Raw genomic sequence first — 21,708 nt, 5'->3', positions numbered from 1 at the left:
CGGATCCCCACCCACCTGCACAAGTTTCTCCTGAGCCTGCTGTGCCTTGCCCTCAGCCAGCTCCCGCGACTCTCTCAGCTCTTCCCACTCTGACGACATCTTGGAGAATTTCTCCCGCTCTGACTCCAGGGCTGCGTCAGCTTCTTCCTTCCGCTGTCTCGACTCGATCAGCTGTGCAAAGGAAAAAAGAGCATTTCCCATCACTTTCTTTAGTTTTAACAGGAGTATTACAGCCCTTGCAACAAAAATAGGTCATATAAGTGCCCATAAGTGCCCATAACTTAACTTGGTTTTTTTTGTTTGTTCTGTTTTAGTTTTAGTAAGAGTTTTACGGCACTTGCAAAACAAATAGGCCATAAAGTGTCGATCACATAAAGGGTACTGTTTCAATCTGATTACAGAAAAATCGTGTACAAAAATAAAACAAACGCACACACATCATATAATCAGCTGAGGGCTCGAGGTGACTATGTCAACATCATTCCTTGTTTTGAGAAAAATTGATTTTTGGGGCAAGGTTTAATAGACAACTCTAGACATCCAGAATTGCCATTGTGACAAAATAACTTAACGGATTGGTTTGACATTACAGACCTGATGCAATATCCTTAGAACGTTTCATTATTCTATTTTTGGCATATTGGTCAAAATGAACATGTCCACTTCTAGTACATACAGTGCAAAAAGTTTAAAAACAATCAGTTGGAAAAAATGAAGACAACTTCAGAAATTCTGATTTCCCAATTTACGCCTAAATTCTGCACCTCTCAAGCATACCTCCTCTTTCAAACTGTTGATTGTCTCTGCTGACTGCTCTTTTTCCACCCTCAACTCTTCCACTGTCTGGGCCAGATCTTGCTCAAAGTTGTTGACCATCTGAAATGACCACATCAAGGAGAAAAGTTATGCCATACCAAATCTTCAAATTGACTGCACAGTGTAAGACCCCCCATACACCATTTTGAAAAGTGACCCATGACAGAGTCTGATACTGTGCAGTCGAAATGGAAACACAAGAAAAAAGTTAATGATCAGGGCTATATCTTTATTACACATCTTCGAAAGCAGTGAAACACTTTGGCTCAGGGCACAAACTCATAGCTGCCCCATTTTCAAAACAAAACAAAAAACCACGCTGTACCCATGCGGTGGGTCAAAGCGGTGGACATTGGTCCCCAACCAACCCTTTACACACACACTTGTTCTCTGACTGGCAGGATACAAGCAACTCATCTCCCTCCTAAATGACTCATAAACTGTGGGGGGAGGGGGGGGGGGGGGTAGCACACGTACAACTAGTACAAATACAGATACAGAGAGGATTCCAAACTGTCAACTTTGAAAAAAGTAACAAACAACCCTCCCCTCCACTTTCAACACACTTAGGCCATAAAAGCACTGAAGATTAGAGGTGTTACAATACAGTCAAAAACACAAAAAACGAGGAGAGACAAAGAAGACAGATGTTTGATAGGAAAGGAGTAGCAAACCACTCCAGAGCACCCACCAACAACCCACGAGACAGTAGATAAACAATTATTTTCTTCACGAAGGAGTGAGAACTCAGGTTCTTTGAGCGTAATGTAAAAAACCTGACAATGGCACTAGTCACAGGTACCCAAATAAATATTGAGGCATGCTGACAAGGTGATTTACTTCTCGGAATCCACGAATGGAGATTTTGGTCAACAATCGACAAGGGTCAAAATGACAAATTCATATAGACTTTGAAATAATGCCATCTTTGTTTTTCAAGTTTAACATGTCTTTTATCGTTTCAGATAAATTGTGCAGACCCTAATTATTAATTTTACTTACCATTTGACTTATCTGTCTATGTCCATAGGGCTAAAATACTGGAAGTAACTCATTTTGTCTGGCAACCTCACATTTATTTGAACATTCTAAAAAATTGAACGAAACATCAAACAGAACTAAAACAAAGATGGCCACTCACCTTCTGCTGTTTCTGAAGAGTTTCCTCAATCTGCTCCTTCTCCTGACTCAGAACTTTCATGAATTCATCCTTTTCACACTCTCTCTTTTTCCAGCCCTCTACCACCTTCGCCAATTGCTGAAAAAACAAAACAGTTGTAACAGTTACTGAGAACATTTCACACCTCCATTCCACCCCTACCCCCATTCCCAAAACTAGTGCTGGGCGGCTAGGTTCCCGATTATTGAAAGCTAGGCAGGAATCGTAGGAATCGACTCCGAAACCAAATACTTATTTTCTCATGATGTGATTTCTTCCGGTGGTTACATGGTTGGCTCCGAACATCTTCAGGATTTAGGATAACCTAGATTTCAGATACTAAAATGGTATGGGCATGTCACAAGATCCACAGGACTTGCTAAAACAATCCTGCAAGGAACCATACAAGGAAAGAGAAAGAGAGGAAGGCAGAGAAGGAGATGGGAGGACAACATTACAGAGTGGACAGGAAAGACGATGGGTGACAATCTGAGGAGAGCAGAAGACAAATATAGATGGTGAGAGCTGGTTTTCCAATGCAGTGGTGCCCCAACCGTTGCCCCAACCACGGGATAGAAGAAGAAGACGAAGAAAATTTCAGAACACTACGAAGCATTAACTTTTCTTTTTCAAAAATAAATTCTCAGAAAAAAAAAGATTTTAATGATTAAAGTAACCAGTAACCGTTGGTTTACGTAAAAATGAGTCCAAACTTTTCTTCCGTAGCATTAATCGAGAAAATCGGTTCCGGAATCGATTCTTCGCCCAGCCCTACCCAAAACCCCTCCACCCATACAATTGACATCATTTACGAGTCAATCTGCATCAACCCTCAGGGATGCCACTGACATTTTGTGAAAATACCTGAAAATTTGCTTCCAAGTTGCATTTGCAAACAAAAACACAGCTTATAGACATAAATAATATTAGGTTAAACAGAAAAACATGTGCTAAGAATAACAATGGTTCTTCTAAAGAAAATAACAGAAATTATTGTGTAAAAAAGCAGAAAAACATCATTCCTGAACAGTCAGCAGAACCATACCAGTCACAGCCAACGGAAAATGTGCGGGTTAATCTCAACAGAAAAACTCAGAGACTCATATCTTCATTTTCGTAAGTTTTACAGCACTTGCAAAGCAATAAGGCCATAGAAGTGCCGAAGATTAGGGGTGTTACAAGGGAGCAACAAACACAAAAAAGAAGGAGGGGAGATAAGGACGATAGACGTTGGATAGGAAAGAAGGAGCAAACCACACCAGAACACCCTCCAACCATCCACTCCTTTTCTGGGCGGGGGGAGTTCCACCACAAAAGGATGCTGCTGCAGACTAAACCCAAACCCAAAAATACACATCCACACAACAGAGACAAACAAGCAAGATCTGTAACTCTGAAAAGACGAGTAAACTGGAGGCAACACAGCGCACCTTGTCTAGCTGCTCTATCATGATGTCCTTGCGTTTATCCGTAGACACAGCCACTGCCAGCTGCTGTTGGATCTCCAGGAGCTGGGAAAATCCAAACGAAGACACACAACGTCATAATGTCGTCATTAATAATTAATAACAAAAACAATAGTTATAATAGCAATAGCAATAATAATAACAACAACAACAACAATAATAATAATAGTAATAACGACTATTTTTTATTGCTTTTATTTGCTCCACACCATTTATGCCCATTTAAAAACGCATTTCTGTAAGGATTTTACTGAAAAACATTGATTAAAAGCATAAAAAATGTAAATGTTCAGTTTCCACCTACTCTCGCACTATGAAAGTCACCAAGCTTTGACGGCCATTTTCTCCCCTCTGAAACCAAGCGATCACCTCCTCCTTCAATCGCAAATATCTCCACTTCAGTTCAAGAAGGAAGGATATTCTTTTTAAAAAAATTAAAAGCTAGACAAATAAACAAGCTTTAAGATGATACCAATAACTCCACCAGCCCAAAAATTGACACACACCTGAATCCATCATGTCGTGACAAATATTATGTTCTCATAAATTCCCCAGGACAGTTCACAAACCTGGGATTACAACAAAAATTCTTACCTTAGTGTTCAGCTTCTGAATGTGTTCCTCACAATGCTGTGTAGTCCGAGTGCAGAGGGGGAAAAAAGATGGGAGGGAGGAGGGAGATGGGAGGTAGGGGGGAGATGGGAGGTAGGGGGGAGAAAGAAGGATTAAAAAATAAAGCGCATGACATAAGCTTTGCTAAACAAGAATCATCAGCATTTTGAGATTTTTACAAGCTAGCTGGCATCCATAAATTTACCGTATAGTTGTCTTGTAGAAAATTAACATTTTTTGCCTGCCTGTTGGAAGCCCTAAAGATACCATTAAGTTGTCTTTTAAAAAATTTGTGTTTTTTTACACAATGGTTCGCAACTACAAAAATATACCTTTCTCCTGTATCGCTCTTTCTCCAAAGACTCCCGCAAGTACTGAACCTCCCCGTGAACCACAGCATCGTTGCGAGACGACACGGCTGACATGTCAGAGAACATCTTGGACGAGAACGTCGGGAAGTTTTCCAAAATGTCCGACATGTCCTCGTGTTGACTGTTTCTGAGAATTGACAACAATAATAATCTCATTTATACAACACATTCACGCTCTACAGCATGCTCTGTCGGCTTACAACTATTACTACCCCAGCAGACACTAGAACACTCAGAAATATTCTCAGCTTCCTGAGAAGCATACAGTGCAAGCTGAGGATTGCACATGCTAAAACACTAACAAACTGTTAAGGGGTTTAGCTACCAAGAAAAGCTATCTTCGTTATTTTTTAAACCAAACTTTCCCCAAATATGTGGTAACCTCCCAGAAATAAATCAAAATGTTTAAAAACAATTCAACCCAAAGTGTTATGAAACACCTGTGGACATATTTAGTGCTTCCACCAGCAGAAGCAGAAAAGTAAGGAAAATTCTGCCAGGGGTCTGGGGGCCGCCAGCAGGGTCCAGGGACAGGGTCCCCGTGGGGGTTCAGGGGGCGAACCCCCGAAGAAATTTAAATTTAGTGCTTTTAGAGGATTGAAAATGGCATTACGGAGCCTGTTTGAAGGCTACAACCCATAACATTTATTTTTTAACCAACATTTTGTCTTGTTTGATTTCTTCACCTACATATCTTTCCATTGCTGGCAATGTTTAAAGCAGGTCCCCCTTCAATTGCTATAATAATTCAATTAATTTGTCATCGCACAATTGATAGAAGGCAAACCAGGGAATAATGAATAGATATGTACCTTCACAATACAGTTACCCAGCGTATACCCTAATTTTCCTCACTTTTCACGACTGCATGCCGCATGTCACAACCCCGGAACACCACTTTGAATCTTGACTTTAGTTCTTGTTCTTGTTCTTGTTTCAGGAAGCAACATCCCTGCACTCCGGACATGTCCATTGATGCTCCGTTGCTCTCTCCAAAATGTTGCCGAGGGTCCTTCTACTGATTGTGCCAGTGCACATCTGGTTGAACGTTCTTCTGTTCTTTCCTGCAAGGATGCCAGATTTTCCGCTTCCTTTTTTTATTCCGAAAAAGCATCATCCTCTCCACGGCAGTACTGGCCTCTGCCTCCCTATCTTCCTCCTCAATCAGTTGGCGAGAAAGACATTTCAGGATCTCGACCCTATCTGGTTGAACCGTATTGTCAACTAAGGTGGCCTCACCAGCCAATCTGTCGGCTTTTTCATTTCCCCTAACACCTGCATGGCCAGGGCAGAAAATCCATGTGAGCGATCGTATAGGCGTTGGTTCGATAGCTTGAATCCACTCCGTTCTCAGGAAACCTTTTTCGATCCTTCTGAGGGTACACATGGAATCAGTGATAAGAACAGCATGGGTTGTGTGGGGGCGATCTTGGGTCATCCAATCAAGTGCTTTCGTGATGGCTTCAATTTCCATTCGCATACTTGATGTAGCCCTGCTGCAGGCTCCAGATGCACTGTGTATGATTTTATTGTTGGCGAATGCAACAAATCCCCATCCACTTCTCTGGCCATCTCTTTTCACTGAACCATCTGTATAAATTATAGGATCCCTTGCTTTTGAGTTTATGTCAACAATCTCGTTGATATCGCTCTCGTTGATGGCAGCCGTTTTGTCTCTGCCCATGCTTATTTTGACATTGGTGAGGTCCCTGTATTCTCCGGCCACCTGCTCCCATTCTTCGCCTAGTGGTAGGCTCTCAGGTACACAGATTGTTCTCAGAGAATCCTCTGCTTCCGCCATCCAAGATTTTCCTCTCTTGATTCTGACTCTCCTGTTGTCATGAAGTGCTTTGTGAAGTGGATGATCCTTCTTGCCCATTACACTAAGATACATCTTTGCCTGAGCTATCCTATGGCGTACTCTGATGCCACTTAAACCTAGCAAGTAGCGCATGCACAATATTGGAGTGTCCTTGGTGCAGCCCACCACTGCTCTCATTGCCTCATTCTGCACTCGATCCAGCTTTGCGATCTGTGTGTCGGACAGCATGAGACAGCCCAATCCGTAATCAATGACAGACAGGACGACCAGCTGCAACATCAGGAAGAGCACTCTTTGCGGAATCAGAGCGGCCGCCATGGTCTTGATTGCACCAACACCTCGTTTGGCCTTTGTTACCACATGATTCACATGCTTGTTGAAGGACAACGACCTGTCGAAGACGATTCCCAGATACTTCAGCTCTGACTGTCTGTCGATAATCTCATAGTTGCAAGTGATTGGTGGAGTTATGTCTTGGACAATCCTGTTGTTGAGGGGACACCAAAGTACCTGCGCCTTTGAAGGATTGATGACTGCTTCATTTTGGTCGCACCATTTTACAACTGAAAAAATTAAGCAGCGCCCAATAAGGAACTTTAGTAGTTTTAGCATAAATTTCTTTCATCGCCGCCTTGTTGCGATCTCGTGCCGTAGAATTTTCGCATTAATAATTTCTCTAGATCTGGACACATTAATGTAAAAATAAGTTTTTTTCTGACCGTAATAATGGCCGATTACACGAAATGCACAATCTGGCACGTTTCTATTAACTTATTAACATTAACTTATTGCAAAGAGAATTACCATAAATATTCGTAACTTATACAAGACGATACCAAGGCGAGTACGGATCTTTTGCTACGGAATTTCGGTATTCCTACGCTGTCCCAGTTTTTTACAGAGGGAGTTGATAATGATGGAGGAACAGGTACAGAACTGGCAGAAAGTACGGATTTCTGTAAAAATACGGAAGAGTGGAAGCACTGCATATTGAAATTATACAATACTTAGAAAAATCTTAAAATTTTGAAAACCAAAAGGCATAAAGTTAATTTAGACATAGGTACCTGGCTAGGTTGTTTTTTTTTGGTATACTTCCAATATTCTGGAAATTATGGGGGTTTCAAAGCAATGTCCCTTTTTTTGGTACCCATTTTAAATGCAAAATCCATTTCAAATGTAGATATCTGAAATATTAACATTAAGTACATTTTCTCAAATATAACTAGCCAGGTACCTGTAACTACCAAACCTGCTAATACTTGGGAAGTTTTAGTACATTATCTTGATTAGTAGCTCAGATTTTAAGATTTTAGTGATGAAGGGTCTTTCAAAAACAAAGTTTTGAGAAAAACACATTTAAAAAGGTCACTGTAATTTGAAGATTTGTTTGTTCCAGAGGTTCCAGTACCATATGCACTCTTACATATAAAATCTCATTTCTGTATAGTTACAATGAAATTTTTATTTAAAAAAAGGAAAAGTGACCAAGCAGTCGTTTTTGCAAGAGGGGGTGAGGTCACTTGAGACATATTTTCACCTATAATTTTTATCAATTTATTTTACCAAATGGACCAGAAAATCTGATTCAGAAATGATCAAAGGTGTAAAAAAGCAGCTTTCCCGAAAATCAATAATTTCATCGAAAATTGACCAAAAACGTTACCCGCTAGACTCCTTTAACTATTTTGCTGTCTATAGCCAGGTACCCATTCCAAACTTGGTGAAGTGAGAATAAAATGTTACGCCCCTGATGAGATTTAAACCCACTCATACTTACCATCTTTTTCAATCCAGTTTGTGGACCAGACATGAAACTCCTCCAAGGAATTTTTTAAAATCTTTCAGCCTATCTATTAAATAACTGGTGACTATTAGATTTGAATTTTTTTTTAAACATTCTTATATGAAAAATGACATACATATCATTATGCAGCAGCATTCTGTGCTCAGAACAACCACAAAAAAGAACAAAAACAAGCATTTGTAATAATAATAGGAAATTATACAGTCTCTCATCCCTAGAAGGCCCTAAGTGCTGTAAAATGCATTAAACCTATTATTCAACTGAACTGACAAACCAAAGGACAGAAAATGCACATTGTCAGACCAGTTAACAACGCAACACATACACACACTCACACACACACAAGTACACACGCACGCACACACACAAAACAAATACACATGCACAAGCACACACACAACTTCAGGCCCCACACATTCTTCACATACAAATTTACAAGCAGAAGATGTTGAACAAATCGTCAAGCAGCTGTTAACTCTTTATCTCCGGGGGGGGGGGGGGGTGTGTGTAAACCCACTAAGCCGGGGCCTTTTCTTGGTGCTAAATCTAAAAATGACAAAAACGTCATTAAATGGGTCACCAAATCGAAACTAGCAAACCTTATCGATAGTTCTTCATCAAATGAATGAACTTCCAGTAAAAGAGACCTGTTTTCGGCAATTGCCGAAAAGTAATTTGAAGTCGAAGTCGTCGTAAAGGAAGGAGCCCGAGGAGCAGTCAGCGACTCACAGGCAAAGTGATTCCGAACGCGAGCCGCTTTCCGGAAATAAAGAGTTAAAATGCACTCAGCCCAAAATTTGGAATTTCTTTTTATTGCAGCTTCTTAATCTGCGGCACCTGTACTTAAGAAATATTTCATCGAAATCCAAATTTTAAATGTTAAAAACAAGAAAGAAATATTGCGCAATGTGCGTACAATTGTAAGAATGAAACAGTTTCTTTCTCTCTCATTTAGAATTAGGCTTTCTGAGCTAGTGGTACATTTGAACAGTTGACTGGCAAAATATGTGTTAAGACGTTACCCCAGGTAAGAGCTGGAATCTGTTTCAAAATGTAACTGTCTGTTGACTGGCTGGTCGGACAGGAGCAAGTCAGTGGCTGTGCCTGACTGGTCAAAGGTGCTAGCATCTTTAGGAGGAGAAAAAAAGAGCAACAGTGAAACAAGTTATGTCATTGCAGTAGTATTTCACCTCCCCTTTAATATGGCATTACCCTGACTCTCACAGGCAACAAACAGCCAACCAAATAGACAAGGTTTATTCCAAAATCTGACTGCTCACATTATCCTTACATAACTCTGTACATTTTCCACAAATATGCAAAAAAAAATGCAGAAAAGAAATTTATTCTCTAAATACAGTCAAATTGCACAAGATCACCGTCCATAAACAAAGAGAAAAGTGGTTCGTTTGTTTCAGTAAAAGTTTTTACAGAATTTTGTAACTCTAGGGTGTATCACACATGTATCACACAACTCACCAACAGAAACATCAGTGCCAATGCGTAACATGTTCTGTAGATGACTCCTGACTTCCTCCATTCCCTGCAAGTCATTGTCCAGCTGAGCTCTTTGGCTCGACACCTGGGAGAGGTCATGATAGAAAGAAAAAGAATATTTTTTTTTAATGAGCAGATGAAGAACTGCAGTTCAAAATGTTCATGACCTCCACCCATTGTCAAAGAGAAAAGTGGTTGTCTTAGACTGGTGGATGTCTGGGGCAAACCCTAAGGGTGAAGTGGAAAGTAATCCTATGGACAGGTGATTGTCTTGAGCGGGTGACCATTTGTACAGGTCGTTGTCTTGAAAAGGTGGCCGTTAGAGAAGGTTTGACTGTATTAGTTCCCATTAAGATAAGTTGAGTAAGACACAACAAATTTTTGGTAAGTAAGTTCTTGAAACCTCATCCAAAAATTTTGTTTTTTGTTTCAGTAGAGGTTTTACGACACTCGCAACTGCATAAGGTCATTTGAGCACCAAGGGGAGGATGTCAACAGAGAAGTCCTTACAGGGAATCAGACTTACTCTGCTCACCTCTCTAGCTTCAACAGCACCAAGTCTGCTTCAACTGTCAAGGCACCCTGGAAATAGCAGGTCACAAGAGTGTGACAAACATACAAAAGAAGTAGAGAAAAAGCAGCAGTTCCCTGTTGTAGTTCAGGCACAGTTATGAGCATGACATTGTTGGATCAGCCCATTTACAATTCTACAGTGCATTAAAACAAGAAATGTCCCCCCTTTGGCACCACCCCGGGGTGAATAATTTTGTAAAACTCAACTCCTGTCTAAAGCTTATTAAGAACAAATTGTTTGGTCTCTCCAACAAGGACCATAAATCGAGTGTAACAAACAAAACAACTAATTGAAATACATCCATTCAGGAAAATTCTCTGAACACCCACAAGTGGGAGTAAAAAGAAAATTATCAGAAAAATGTTTAATGTAGGTGATTTTAAGCCCCAAAAGACACAATTTAGATCAAATAAGAGAGTTGGACTTCAACCCTGCATGTCAGGGACAACTTGGGATGAGAGGGATACATCCTAGCAGAAAGACCAAGATACTCCATAATAATTTCTCCCCACAAGGGAATCGAACTCAGGTCTCCTTCATGTAAAAGTGAAGCATGTAACCGCTATACCAGACGTCAGCCCCATGGGAGTGAAATGTGAAAATAGCTGTGATGAAGTGAGAACAAAAACTTCCCTTGTTATTAGTTTTAGTAGGAGTTTTACGGCACTTACAACACAATTAAGTCATATATAAATCGTTACTAAAGAATATATTACATAAAGAAAAAAAAAAGGAAAGATAAAGATAATAGGTAATTGATAGGAAAAAGGGAGCAAACCCCACCACTTGCCAGCCACCCACTCCCCTGAAATTAAAATGGTGAAAACAGCCGCGATAAAGTGAGGGCAAATACCGCCCTTGGAATTAAAACACTAAAATAAACACCCCCAGTACCTCATTAGGAGACAGTCTGTGCCCCTGCCGCCTCAGCGCGTCCATCTGCGTGACGACCATCTCTCGGTTGAAGCTGTGGTGACTTCCCTCCGAGCCCGATGGACTCATGCCTTGGCTGTACCCAGGATGCATCGGGAGAACCACTTGGCTCCTCTCTTGACCAGTAGGGAGCCCACTGAACAGTTGTTGTTGTTGTTGTTGCTGTTGCATGAACCTATGGGGATGCATGAGCTGTTGTTGTTGTGGATGACTAGCTTCCTGCGACGACAAAGACGCCGGATGCAACTGAAAAGCACCTCGGACCTGCCCGCCTGACTGTGGGAGCTGGGGTTCATTTTTCTCAAGAGTGAATCCAGATGTGTTCTGATGTTGTGAGTGGCCTGCTGAAGTGGTGGCATGAGCCTTGCTCAGGGACTGGGACCCACGAAGCATGTGCTGAGGTGGGGCGGCGGCGACATTTGGCCGAAGCCTTTCAAACGACTGCGACTGGTGGGGATTGGTGCCAGAAAGGCCTGCAACGCCCGCTCCCGAGGCCTGGGGAAGAGGAGGAGGGGGATGATGGTGGGTGGCTGGAAGGTGGTGGTGCACGTCCGTCTCCTGCAGCTTCTGGGCAAGATGGTGGTGGACGTCTGTCCCTCCCGCAGCCTGAGATGACGCTCCGCGAGGGTTCAGCTGTTGCTGTGGATGGTGCTGCTGCTGTTGATGCTGTTGTTGATGGTGCGACTCCTTCCCCACCCCGCTGACCCGGCTGTTCGTACTGCTAGCGTTGGACGCCAGAGACGTATGGGAGCTGGCGCGCGAAGTCAAAGGTGACAGACCAGCAGCTTGACCTTGCGTGTGCCGAGCTTGGCCAAGGCCCGACGCTGATGAAGACAGCCCAGCGCTGGATTTATTCCCCTCGTTTGGGGTCTTCTTCCTGGCTCCGCCATTCCCCCTCATAGCAACGTCACCTGTGCCTGTGTCTCTGGCCGAAGACGGAGGTGGCGCTTTCCGTGTCTGGGCAGCGGAAGCAGACGGATTGTTCACGCCAGGCCTTGGATTCATAGACGAGGATCTCTTGCTATTGCCTGAAGAAGCAGATCCCTGCACGGCTGGCCGCCGAGAGTGAACTTTGCCAGAGGCAGACTTCCTCATGGCGGCGACCGGCTGATGGCCGCTGCTGTCTCCTGCTGACTGATTTTGATCGCTGGCCGACGAGCTACTCCCTGCCCCTGCTTGTCTTTCGTCCGAGTGTGAATCCAGACCATCGCCTTCTGTGTGAGAACCGTGAAGAGGCTCCGAGTTAGACTGACTTTGATTCCGAGCCAAGTTCTTCGGCTGCGTCTGATGATTGCCAACTTTTCCCGAAGCTCCGTCGTACCCCGCCTGACCACTATTGGCCGCTCGTAGGCCGCCCATCTCTTCTGGTAAATGCTGGGGTTGGTAAAGCAACATGTTGTCACCCCGGCTGGTAGCCATATTGTCTCCCGTCGCCACATGCCCGGCAGAAGGCACAGGCTGGGCGTACATCTGGGTATTATGCAGTAATCCTTCTTCGCTCAGCTCCAAGCTAAGAACATCCGAATTGTCCTCCACACTGTTACTCACATCCCCAAACCCTCCCATGTTGCCCTCCAATGCGTAGTTGCTACCACTGCCCCGTTTTCTCGCCAGGTACATGTTGGAGTTGTCCACTTGAAAGTTTCGGGGAGGACTCTGGTGCCGGCTCGGATGGTTCTCCGCATTGCCGGCATGACTGTGAAACTGTGGCTGGGAATGTGACAGATAGCTTCCATGATCAGAATTGTCATCCTGAGCCCAAACAGAGTCTGTGTCAGGCCCTTGAGAGTTGGCGGCCATTAACGACACGCTACCCGCACTGAAATACTCGGACGTGTTATTCTCTAGAACATTCTCATGGTTATCTCCAAAAAGGCTTGCACCATCAACTCTCTCCAAACTGTCGTACAAATTGTGCCCGGGATCATCCATTCTGCTGTGACCGAGGCCGGAATGGACAGGGGAGATTAGCGGCATCTGAACCATCTGAGTCTGCAGAAAGTTGAAACCTCCAAACGACAAACTACCATCGTCTATCAATGACGAGTCGTGACCTTCAATAATGCGAATGTTTTGACCCTGGTCAGAGGCAGAGTTTGACGATGCCCCACCATAAGCACCCCCCTCTGCCACATCCGAGCCATTGACCACCGGTCGGTGAGTGAGAAACTCTCCGTCACCTGAGTTATCATTCTCTAAGGAAGAATTCTCTGGCACTTCATCATCATAGTGCTCATCCTCATCATCATCGTCATCATCATCTTCAAAATTAAGTCTCTGAGCGGGATTAAACACCACATCGTTATCATTGGAGACGTCCTGTTGGGTGGGGCTGCTGGCCGCGCTGTTGTCGTGGACCGGCCCCCCTCGTCGGATCACGGTCTCCTGGGAGTTCGAAGCTTCAAAGTGAGTGCCTCCATCGTCATCCAAGCTCAGAGAGTTCCTCTGTCCGTCCGGCTGCTCCAAACCGTCATCCGCGCCAAACGAGGACTCTTGAGCGGTTCCACCTTCAGCACCAGCCACCTCCTCAGGGTCGCTCTCGTCTCCATCCACAGCATCTTCTCCCATGGGTGGCAGGTTATTGTAGTCCACCTGTCCATCCATTTGTTCACTGGCAACAAACGTCTGTTATTGACACGATGTGAGGCTAAAGTACACAATTCCAACTTAATTCATCTGAAAAAGAAAAAACAATTAACGCAGGTAAGACAGCATACAAGTTGCAGTGCTCTGAAAAATTAAGGTTGAACGTCATAGTTCTTCAGCCAGCTGTTCATAAAATTTTTAACAAAATTTGTTTTAGGAAGTGTGGTTGCATTTATGATTTGCTTGAGAAATACTTTGTAGAAATTCCAATTCTAAATGTTGAAAAAAGCAACAAAACACATAAAAATTAGTAAAATTGTTAAAAGAGTGAGAATGAAACAAGATTTTTGTAAACAAAATACATCCTTGAGGGGTCCTTGTTACACCTTGTATTCATTTGGACTTGAAGCAGACTTGTGTCGATGAGGAACGTTTTAATTTTACGGATCAAGTACAGTTGGTCAAAAAGTTCCCATAGTTTTTCCACAACGTTAAAAACTCACTTTTACACCTCATTTATTTTCTTATTTCTTCAAATTGTAAAAGGAACATTAGCTGTACAGAATAAAGAATTATAGGCAGGAGAAAAACCAACAAACAAGAATGAAGATCCTAGGTGATATGTTTTTTGGTTAGTCTAAAGTGTCTGCAGATCTCAAGAAATAATTACATGGGCACTTCTCCCATGGTGGTATGCATAGCTGCCACTCAGGAATTTAAAAAAAGGAGGAAATTCAGGCGAAGGCATACGCGCGCTCTTCGAAGGCCAGAGTAAAACCAGTGAGATTCAGAGGCAATATACTGGAAAATCTAGCCTACGGTTTTGGAAGGGAAAACTGTCATATTTGTTAACCATAGACAACTGAATTAAAATGTATTTGAACCCCCCCCACAACAAAAAACAAACCAAAGGCACTAAGTTGACTAACAAGCATTTGAGTCAATTTGACACAGTTTGGACTTGGTGACTAAAAATCCAGTGTTTGTTGCCAGCTGGTGTCTCATAAAAAGATTTCTTTCACTTTAAACTTGTACAACGATGTAGAGCAGTATTGGATCAAGGAGGCAACACCTTTGCCGTTGTACTGAGCGATTCGGGCACTCCTGTACAATTGCGGTCCCGTTTGCGCTTAGTGCCCCTGCAGTGTTTTCTTATTTAGTTATAGAAACTGAATTAAAATTATAGCCTAGGCTATCTAATCTAGATCTAGAATCTAGATATCTAGAAAATGTGTAGATCCAGATTATATCTAGAGATAGATTATCCGGTTCTAGATTCATTTCCACAGCCACAATAGCCGTCGTGTAAACAAATGGGACCGCAATTGTACTTGTACAGGAGTACCGCGGGCCGCGATTTCTTTAGCACACCAAACGCAAAGTGCAGCAAGCGGCTAGTTCAATTTTCTAATGAACTTTTCAAGTCGCACACCGGCTGCTTCTTTCCTTCTCATTCCAGCTCCTTTTATTTTTGCATTCTGCATCAATTTCTCTCAAATTTCCGCCGTTTTCAATGACAACTCGGCGCGATGCCCGATCGACACTATGTTGCTCTACAACAATAAACAATGCAAGGAGTTTAGAACTAACTTTTAATCTCATTGAAACAATGTGAAACTAGCGCTAGGCCTAGAAGAACGGAAGTACGGAAAGCTACGGGCAGACATGCGCAAGCCGCGTTTTCGTCTCTCCCGGTTCGGTGTTTTCTGCGTGTAAAAAAAAAATGTATCATAATTTGCGACCGAGAGCGGTCCAGCGGAGGAAGGAGGAAAGTAGCGGGAAAAGCTAGATGAAGCGGAGTTTTCGCTATTTAGCGGGAAAGTGGCAGCTATGGGTATGGTACTTTTTCAAAATCCATCTATTTAAAAAAAGTTATGGCTGTGTATATGTCAGAAATTGAGGGTATTTAATTTTGGAGAAGGCCAGCTGTACTCGGACTCAAGTCCGATTAGGTTATTTATATATTCGGACTCGGGTATGAAAACAAATGTTTGATTTATTCGGAATCGGCTTCTATGTGAGCTATGTGAGTGTACCGAGGTAACATAATATAACTGTCGTCGGGGGATTTTATGTAAAACCAGAATTAGAACTAGAATTACCTACTAGGACTGTAATTGTGTTAAAAGTCAAAATATTGCACTCTCATTGCCCAATGGCAATTCTTAGTCTAAGTACATGGTAACCGACAACTCAGGGTCTTTCCACCACCATTACAGAATCATCATTACTTCCACCGCCATTAGTCGTTCCACATGTTTAATTTCATTTTGTCGAGTGTTATAGTTTTTCTGTCATTATTTTTTTTTTTTATCACATCGTACAAAATCGACAGCCATGGCCTCTTCCCATCACCTCTTCCCCCCAGGAAGCCGAGAGTGCGAGATCGCTACGCCCAATCTCATTGGTCAACATAATTAAATTTGCCCCCTGGAAAGGTCAACTCATCTCGGATGTTCTGTTTATTATACAAATGATGCAGGGAGGGCCAGTTTAGATAGATCTAGTAACTGGACATTAAAGCTCGGCTCACGTCTCATTTGTTAGATCTTATAATCCAAAAAAATGTTCATAAATACTGAAAATATCTAGGAACAAGAGTCGGGTCGAAAGTCAGAAGGGATGTCATGCTGGACTCAATTCAGAGTCCGAATAGTCACTTCATTTGGAGAAAATCCCTATAGAGGAGGGCAAACTGCACCAGAATTGAAAACTCACAACTTTCACATTTGATGATTTATGAATGGATTGAGCTGAAAATTGGTGAGCATATATGTTTTTTAGGGAAACAAAATAGAAAATGGAAGAATTAAAGTTGTAATCTCAATCCTTGTTAATTATATTCAAATAAATAATTAAATATGCATAATTATAAAAAAATAAGCCAATATATGGCTTAATAATAGACATGTGTGTATATATATGTCCATTCTGTTACTTGCAGATGTGTATACAAATTTGTGTGTACAAAGAGACGAATTAGAAAAGGTGACAAATAAGGTTTTAAATGTTTGATCATGCATTCATTTGAATATATGCGCATAATAAACTCTTTTCCTACCAGGCCAAAATCCACCACTGGCCCAGGGCTTTTCCCAGACCTATTTTTACGCCCCTACCCCACCAAAGGAAAAAGTCAAAACATCCAACTAAACACATACAAACCATCTTATGGCCCATCAAACTGAAGGTTAACAAATAATTTCAGATGGCGATACAATATTTAAGATTTATTCCAATTATATAACTTTGGGGTTTTAAAAGTGAATATGCAATTTTGAAGGTGTCATATGATTATCCAGCTTTGAAAGGTCATATTAAAAAATAAAACAGCATCATTCAAACTTCCCAGGTAGGTTGCCTCAAGCAATGCGAAGAAATGCTGAAAGTTATGTAAGTGTACCTAATATAGAAGTGAAAATATCAGACATATACTGAAGTCAGGGAGGCACTCTTTCTTCTTATATATATTTACTTGTTGAACGGGACCAAAAAAGCGCTGAAATGACTAAAAATAATCTCTCAGTGCTATATTTTCTTTCGTATCTGCTAACAGGAAGTCTATTCTATTATTTTGAAAACGTGGATCGGCCGAGAATTTCATGTCTTTTCAATACTGGATTGGAATAGATAGCGAACTACTCGATCCGTATTTTGCGGCTCTCGGTTCTGCGAGGCCAGGTCCACGGCTCGCGGAAGGGAAAGTGTTCATTAACCGAATTGTAACCAAACAGCTCAGAGAGTGGGAAACTAACAGGTAAATAAATAATACCAAGCTCAGTTTCTTTTTAAAAACTTATAACTGAAACTATACATGCAATTATAACTCAAATTGATAAATGCCCATAACTAATCAATTACATAGTTTAATTTTCGCCTACCGAAGATATGTTCCCACTTCCCCACCCCCCCTCATACCATGAAAATATGCCTTAGAACTACAATATTGCATTCACTCCCATTGGTTGTGTGTATATTCTGTAAAACATTGCAAATACTGGAAAAATGTTATGCAGTTAATTTGAAGTCCATACACCATTAAATTCGCATAAAACCAAAATTAAGCCTAATTATTTGTGATGGCAAATAGAAAGAAACATTTATTACATTCGTGTCAACGAGTACGTTGTTCTCCCTGGTATTCAGGTCGATCAAAATAACTGTCCAACCAGCGGTTACGCTTTAAGATGGTGGCAAGTTTACAGGTCTCACCGCAGTGTTTCCCTTTCTGGCTTTCGGGCCATGCGAAATCAGGAATGACGTCGACTTTAGTTTTTAGAAATGTGATTGTTTTACGGATAATTTCACAAAATAGTTTCCAATATTATAAAGCCCAGCCTGTCTGATGATGCAGGAACATTCCACAGATTAATCGACCCCACTTTTTTCAAAAACAATTACCACAAAGAAACTACCTTGTAGCTTTCTTGTTTTTAGCTCGATCAAAACACGGAAATCCACAGAGGCTAGATCCATCTTTCTTCACATTGGTAGCTGAATTTGGGGACGTTTGGTTAATATATATAGGATGGTTCTGCACCTTCCTAATACTGAGTCCTAAAATCACGATGCTTGTCTTTGTCTTTCTTTCTCACCCTCTTTATCTTTCTCTCGTTCCCTCCTCTGTCAAATGGAGCATGTGATATTTAATACTTGCTGGCACTTCCCCCTGTTTTCAACCCCCACCTCTCTCTCTCTCATACACACATACACGCACACTCTACCGGGTCTGACTGGGCGCTGAAACTTTCCGAAATCACAAAAGATTTCCCCTTCCGGGTCTGTGTACTTCCCGGTTACCGGATCTGTATACACTTCGTTTCTTAATTTCTGAATACTGTCTTTCAGAGAGGATGATCAAATTGACAAAAACAAAGAAAAAAATGATGTTATACTTACAGTAGAGCACAAAAGTGAACTAATTTGGCTGTCTACAAAGATGCTACGGCTATTTCACTTTTCGAATCGAGCCGAACTACGCAGGTTGCCATCTTGTTTTACCCGGAAGTTCTCGCTGCTCCTCTCTCTCTCTCCTATACTATCTTTCTCCCCCCTGCCCCCCCCCCTCTCTCATATGTGGATAATTACAGAACGACAACTAAACGCCATAGGCTGATATTTATTAAAAAACAGCCATCTCGTTTGACCCCACAGGGGGTATGCCAGCCGTGTCAGCTGATCATGATTCTAAAAAATAGTGATGATTTTGCATAGTTTGCACTGGCAGTATCCAAGCTCCTTCCTCTGCTAGATCTAGTTCAACACTATTTGCAGCTCAGCATCCTATTTAGTCTGAATCTCTTATAAGTGCTCTTTCCACACACAAGTGCTTACAAAACTTAAAAGAAACGATCCAGATTGAAATGGTCCATCATTTGCACTGCGTCGTTGACCTGTGTTTGAGTTTGCTTTCGTATCCAAACTGACGCAGGGTAGGCCTACTCTATAATAGTCTTCTTCTGCTCAGTTTACGTAGTGTAGAGCATCAGAATCAACCTGGGCGGAAGAAGGGTGCTGCACAATCACAGACAACCGAACCGAACAGTTCTGCAAGTTGCAAAGAAAATAGATCTAGATTATAATTGACCCTGGAAGCGCGGAGGCCCAATACAAAGGGCATGAGCCGGGCTACCCTGGAAACGCGCAGGCCCTATATATAATATAGAGCGCTGACCTACTTCGGCCGGGAAGCGCAAAGGCCTTTTATATAGGGCATTATATATATAGACGCTGACCTGTTTCAATCGAAAATTTCTGTATTCCTAATTGAAGTGGCTATTCGGACTCGAGTCCTAACAACCGCTGGAGGCTATTCGGACTCAAATTCCAGTGCGCATGTGCGCAATCATGGGTTGTACTGTAAGCGAGGTCTATACTCGAGTCCGAAGAATATCTCGTTGCTATTCGGACTGGTAGGCTATTACACTGCGTTTCACGACTACAAAGGGATCAAAACATAAAACTCATATATATAATCAGTCCTTATAACACAACCCCCCTGCCCTTTCTCTCTCTCTCTTTCTCTTAGATTACTTTTTCTTTCTCCATAGATCTATTCCCTCCCATACCGTTGCTCACTGTCCGGCCCAACTATTATATTATCCTTTGTAAAGAAAAGACCACAGTTTGCACTGGGTCACCACAGTCGGCGTCCATTTGTTTTAAGTTTCTTGGCCAGATCATAGAAATCGAGGAAGGCCAAGGTGGAATGTTTGTCTGCTTCACACCCGGTACACCCCAATGTTCTCAACTGATCGGCCGTGGCGGCGGAACAATTTTGGCGGTTACTTCCAGTGAAACGCTGAGCGCTTCTAGATCTAGGGTTAATCTGGGTAGGCAGGCTGCGCCAGCTGCCATCGTGGGGTCCTGTTGTCACCATGAATGACAACAAAGTGGGAATCTCTCAAAGACGTCAAACAAGATGGCTGTACTGTTACTAAAGACAAAGGAAGTGGCTATCCTCACCTGGGGTGAGAATAAAAATACAATCTACCTCTCACCCCGCGTGAGACTTGCCAGCTTAGGCTATTCTCACCCGGTGTGAAACAAGACCTGTTTTTCCTCATTTCGAAATACTGTCTATCGGTGTGGATGATCAAATTGATAAAAGCCAAGAAAAAATTACGTTATAGCACAAAAGTAAGCTAATCTGATCGTCTTCAAAGATGCCTATATATAGATGGCTTCACTTTTCGAATCGAGCCGAACTACGAGGGTCGCCATTTTGTTTTGCCCGGAAGTTCTTGCGAGGTCTACTCCTCCCCTCTTCTCTCTCTCTCTCTCTCTTTCTGAATACTGTCTGTCGGTGTGGACGATCAAATTGACCAAAACAAAGTTAAAAAATGACGTCAAAAAACAAAACTAAATTAATTTGATCGTCTACAAAGAAGCTACAGCTATTTAACTTTCCAAATCAAGCCGAACTACGCGGGCCGCCATTTTGTTTTGCCCGGAAGTTCTCGCGCTACTCCTCTCTCTCTCTCCACTGCCCACAGACAAAATTGCACGCTTTTAGGCAAACACTAATAGTAGTAATAGACCATATAACGTTTGTTCATGGCACAGAATTCTACAATTCTGTTATCACAGTGTAGAATTCTGTGGTTCAGGGTGAACGCTTCACTGGTTGGCCTAGGCCTAGGCTACAACGGTGAACGCCCACTGGGTGAGAATAGCCAAAAGACTCACCTGCGCTATTCTCACCCGGGCCAATATTGGCCAATGTCGTTTAGATCTAGATCTAGTTGTCGTTTTCTAATTATCCGCTTGTCTCTCTCACTGCCCGCAGACAAAATTGAACGCTTTCAACACAAAATAAAGACTTAAAACGATCGAAGTGACTCGAGTCCGAATATATGAAAAAATGTTATTCGGACTCTGATTCTTGTCCAGCATGACCTCACTTCCGACTTCCTGTGACTCGTGACTCCGGCTTCCTGTCCTGCCTCACTCGTGACTCGACTCAGGCTGGGTAGAGACCGGGATCCCTTCAGGCAAAATGGCGTTAAATTGTGCCGGAGCCGAGTTTTTATCTTATGATGAATTTGAGGCCGGCCTGAAAAGTTAGAGCGCTTCTAATAAATCTTTATTTGTCAAGAGGTCATCAGAAGCAATTAAAGATGGCTCGTTAGCGTGTGTCGGGGTCAGATGGGCGGCCTGCACACGTGTGGCTGTGTGTGCGTGTCGGGGGGCGCTATCGGTCCGGGCGTTGAACGGCGCATACGCGTCAGTCCCCCCCCCCCCCCCAGCAACTGATCATTATTACAATAGTAAGCTAGTCTTGACGTAGATCTACGTAATGAATTGTGCGCTGGTCTATGGAATCAAAAGTTGCCGTATGCTCGGCTCTACACAGCAACACAACTTTTTCTTGGGAAACAATTGAGATGACACAGGCTTGTGTATTTGAACGAATCGGTCTTTGTTTTTTTACACAGCTCATAATATGTAGGTGTCAGGAGATCTGCTAATCTTCAATTTTATCTTTTTCTACAACAAAAAAAGTGGGAAACATGGGGGGTGGGCGTATCAATGAGGCGGCGGGCATCGGATCAGCAGACAAGTG

At 42.4% G+C, this 21,708-nt stretch overlaps 1 protein-coding gene across 1 annotated transcript in view; it reads right to left on the bottom strand.

The window, feature by feature from the left end:
* LOC101856606 overlaps window positions 1–13,730 on the bottom strand; it is a gene marked incomplete in the record, with an annotated part of 62,244 nt that extends 48,514 nt beyond the window's left edge. Inside the window, 9 exon segments of the mRNA XM_005107842.3 lie at window positions 16–171; window positions 778–876; window positions 1,958–2,074; window positions 3,406–3,486; window positions 4,036–4,071; window positions 4,386–4,551; window positions 9,076–9,181; window positions 9,533–9,635; window positions 11,019–13,730. Of these exon segments, the coding sequence (XP_005107899.2) occupies window positions 16–171; window positions 778–876; window positions 1,958–2,074; window positions 3,406–3,486; window positions 4,036–4,071; window positions 4,386–4,551; window positions 9,076–9,181; window positions 9,533–9,635; window positions 11,019–13,661 (3,507 nt within the window).
* Between the last annotated feature and the right edge of the window lie 7,978 nt (window positions 13,731–21,708).

The sequence above is a fragment of the Aplysia californica genome, unplaced genomic scaffold, assembly GCF_000002075.1.
Source record: "Aplysia californica isolate F4 #8 unplaced genomic scaffold, AplCal3.0 scaffold00636, whole genome shotgun sequence".
Lineage (NCBI taxonomy): Eukaryota > Metazoa > Mollusca > Gastropoda > Aplysiida > Aplysiidae > Aplysia > Aplysia californica.
Note: the sequence above shows the minus strand (reverse complement) of the source record. Positions and strands in the feature narration are given on the sequence as shown.